At 59.0% G+C, this 2310-nt stretch overlaps 1 protein-coding gene across 1 annotated transcript in view; it reads left to right on the top strand.

Moving 5' to 3' along the window:
• The first annotated feature begins 224 nt into the window (after positions 1 to 224).
• KRT19 (keratin 19) overlaps positions 225 to 2310 on the top strand; it is a 3570-nt gene continuing 1484 nt past the window's right edge. Inside the window, exons 1-3 of the mRNA XM_006833693.1 lie at positions 225 to 671; positions 1945 to 2027; positions 2216 to 2303. Of these exons, the coding sequence (XP_006833756.1) occupies positions 252 to 671; positions 1945 to 2027; positions 2216 to 2303 (591 nt within the window). The 5' untranslated portion in view covers positions 225 to 251. The remainder of the gene's footprint in view (positions 672 to 1944; positions 2028 to 2215; positions 2304 to 2310) is intronic.

The raw sequence follows: 2310 nt of genomic DNA, 5'->3' as shown, positions 1-2310 counted from the left end.
GTAGGTGGGGGCAGTTCTGGGAGGGCAGGGGCCTCTGGTCCCTGGAAGGGGAGTGTCCAGGGAAGAGTTACCAGGCACAGGCCAATGGGGAGAGGGCCCATGCCTGCAAATTCCTGGGAGCTCAGATGTCCGCCCCAGACACCATTCCCCCTCCCCCCTCCGCGGGCATAAAAGGCGCCAGGTGAAGGCCCGCCACTCTTAACAGTCCAGCGCAGCGACCCTGGCCAGCGTCCCGTGTTCTCCGCCTCATCATGACTTCCTACAACTTTCGCCAGTCCTCAGCCTCCTCTTCCTTCGGGGGCCTGGGCGGTGGCTCAGTGCGCTTTGGGGCGGGCGGTGCCTTCCGTGCGCCCAGCATCCACGGGGGCTCCGGCGGCCGTGGTGTGTCGGTGTCGTCCGCTCGCTTTGTGTCCTCGTCCTCCTCCGGGGGTTACGGCGGCGGCTATGGAGGCGTACTGGCCGTGTCTGATGGGCTGCTGGCGGGCAACGAGAAGATCACCATGCAGAACCTCAACGACCGCCTGGCCTCCTACCTGGACAAGGTGAGCGCCCTGGAGAAGGCCAACGGCGAACTGGAAGTGAAGATCCGCGACTGGTACCAGAAGCAAGGCCCCGGTCCCTCCCGTGACTACAATCACTACTTCAAGACCATCGAGGATCTGCGGGACAAGGTGGGCACCTGTCGGCCGAGAGAAGTGCACCTGCCACGGGCAGGGCGGGTGGCGGCGGCTTGGGGAAACCCTGCCCTGCGGGGCCAGGGCGAGGCCCGAGCGGGGGCGGGAAGGAGCGGAGTAGGGTGTGGGAGGTCTCTCAGGGTGGGGCGGAGAGCTGGGGGCAGGAGGAGAGGGAACGGTGGGGGTGGGGTGGAAGAAGGGTTGGGCAGGAAGTGGAGGGTCCAGTGGTGGGGAGGGGACGAGGACCTGGGCCCGCGGGGTAAGAGGGTTGGGCCTGTTGAAGGGGTAGGAAGAATGGGTTTGGGGGCTTCTAAGTGACCTCGCCAAGGGTGGCAGCCACCGCAGGAAGATAGATGCAGGAGTTAGGCCTGGTTTCTCCCCCGCCTTCCCCGCTGCTGCTCTCATCTCCACCCCCTACCCCAAGCCAGACCCTGGTTCCCTTCCCCCACTCAGACCTACCCTGGTGTTACCCACTCCGTGTGTCTCTCCCCGTCCCACCCCCATGCTCCCTCATGTCCCCCCGTGTTCCCCCGTTCCCTTCACTCCTGTTCCCCTGCTCAAAACATGAAATTTTATTTCCTAAGGAGCCCTGGTAACATAGTGGGTGCCGCTTGAGCTGCTAACTGCAAGGTCAGCAGTTCGAATCCACCAGCAGCTCTATGAGTGAAAGAGCAGCTTTCTACTCTTATAAGATTTATAGCCTCGGACACCCTATAGGGGTGGCTATGAGTCGTACCGACTCCCCAGCACACCACCACCACCAAGGACAGAAAGAAGTGAGCTCCTGATGCTTCTCTTGTCACCCCACCCCCATGTGTCCCTGCGTTGGGTTTACAGGACCACTAGAGTGCTTGGGCACAGGCTTGACAGAGTATCCCTGAGTTAGCTTCCTGCCAGCCTCAGCCTCTCTGTATGATAAGCACAGGACTGCAAGCCATGAGGTTGGTGGTTTGAGCCCACCAACCACTCTTTAGAAGAAAGATGAGGTTTTTTGCTCTCACAAAGATATAGTCTTGGATAACCCTGTACAGGGTTGCTATGAGTTGGAATAAACTGATCAGCACTTAACAACAATGAAAGTTTCTAGGCCTGGACTGATTCCAAGGCCGCCCAGAGAGCAGGCTGATGGGCAGCAATAGGCCACAGGAGCTTTGGTCTCTAAGGAATGGGTTGGGCCACGGGGCCTGCATTCATTTGCTCTTCTCTTCTGAGGAGAAAGTGGGTAAAGAGCATATGTGTGCTGAATTGGTGCCAACCCCTTGCCTTCCAGATTCTTGGTGCCACGATTGAGAACTCCAAGATTGTCCTGCAGATTGATAATGCCCGTCTGGCTGCAGATGACTTCCGGACCAAGTGAGTCTGTGATGGGGCTGCTGGGGGTCAGGGTAGGAGGAGGGCAATCCCAGGGCTGTGTGAGACTTCCTCACCTACCCCAGCTGGCCTAAAGAAAACTCCCCAGGGATTCCTGGAACTCTAGGGGAGTGGGCAAGTCCTTAAAAATACAGGGAAACTCTGGTCTGAGTGCCACTTTCTTCTAAAAGGTTCGAGACGGAGCAGGCACTGCGCATGAATGTGGAGGCCGACATCAATGGTCTGCGCAGGGTGCTGGATGAACTGACTCTTGCCAGAACTGACC

The sequence above is a fragment of the Chrysochloris asiatica genome, unplaced genomic scaffold (genome assembly GCF_000296735.1).
Source record: "Chrysochloris asiatica unplaced genomic scaffold, ChrAsi1.0 scaffold00007, whole genome shotgun sequence".
In the NCBI taxonomy this organism is placed as follows: Eukaryota; Metazoa; Chordata; class Mammalia; order Afrosoricida; family Chrysochloridae; genus Chrysochloris; species Chrysochloris asiatica.
Note: the sequence above shows the minus strand (reverse complement) of the source record. Positions and strands in the feature narration are given on the sequence as shown.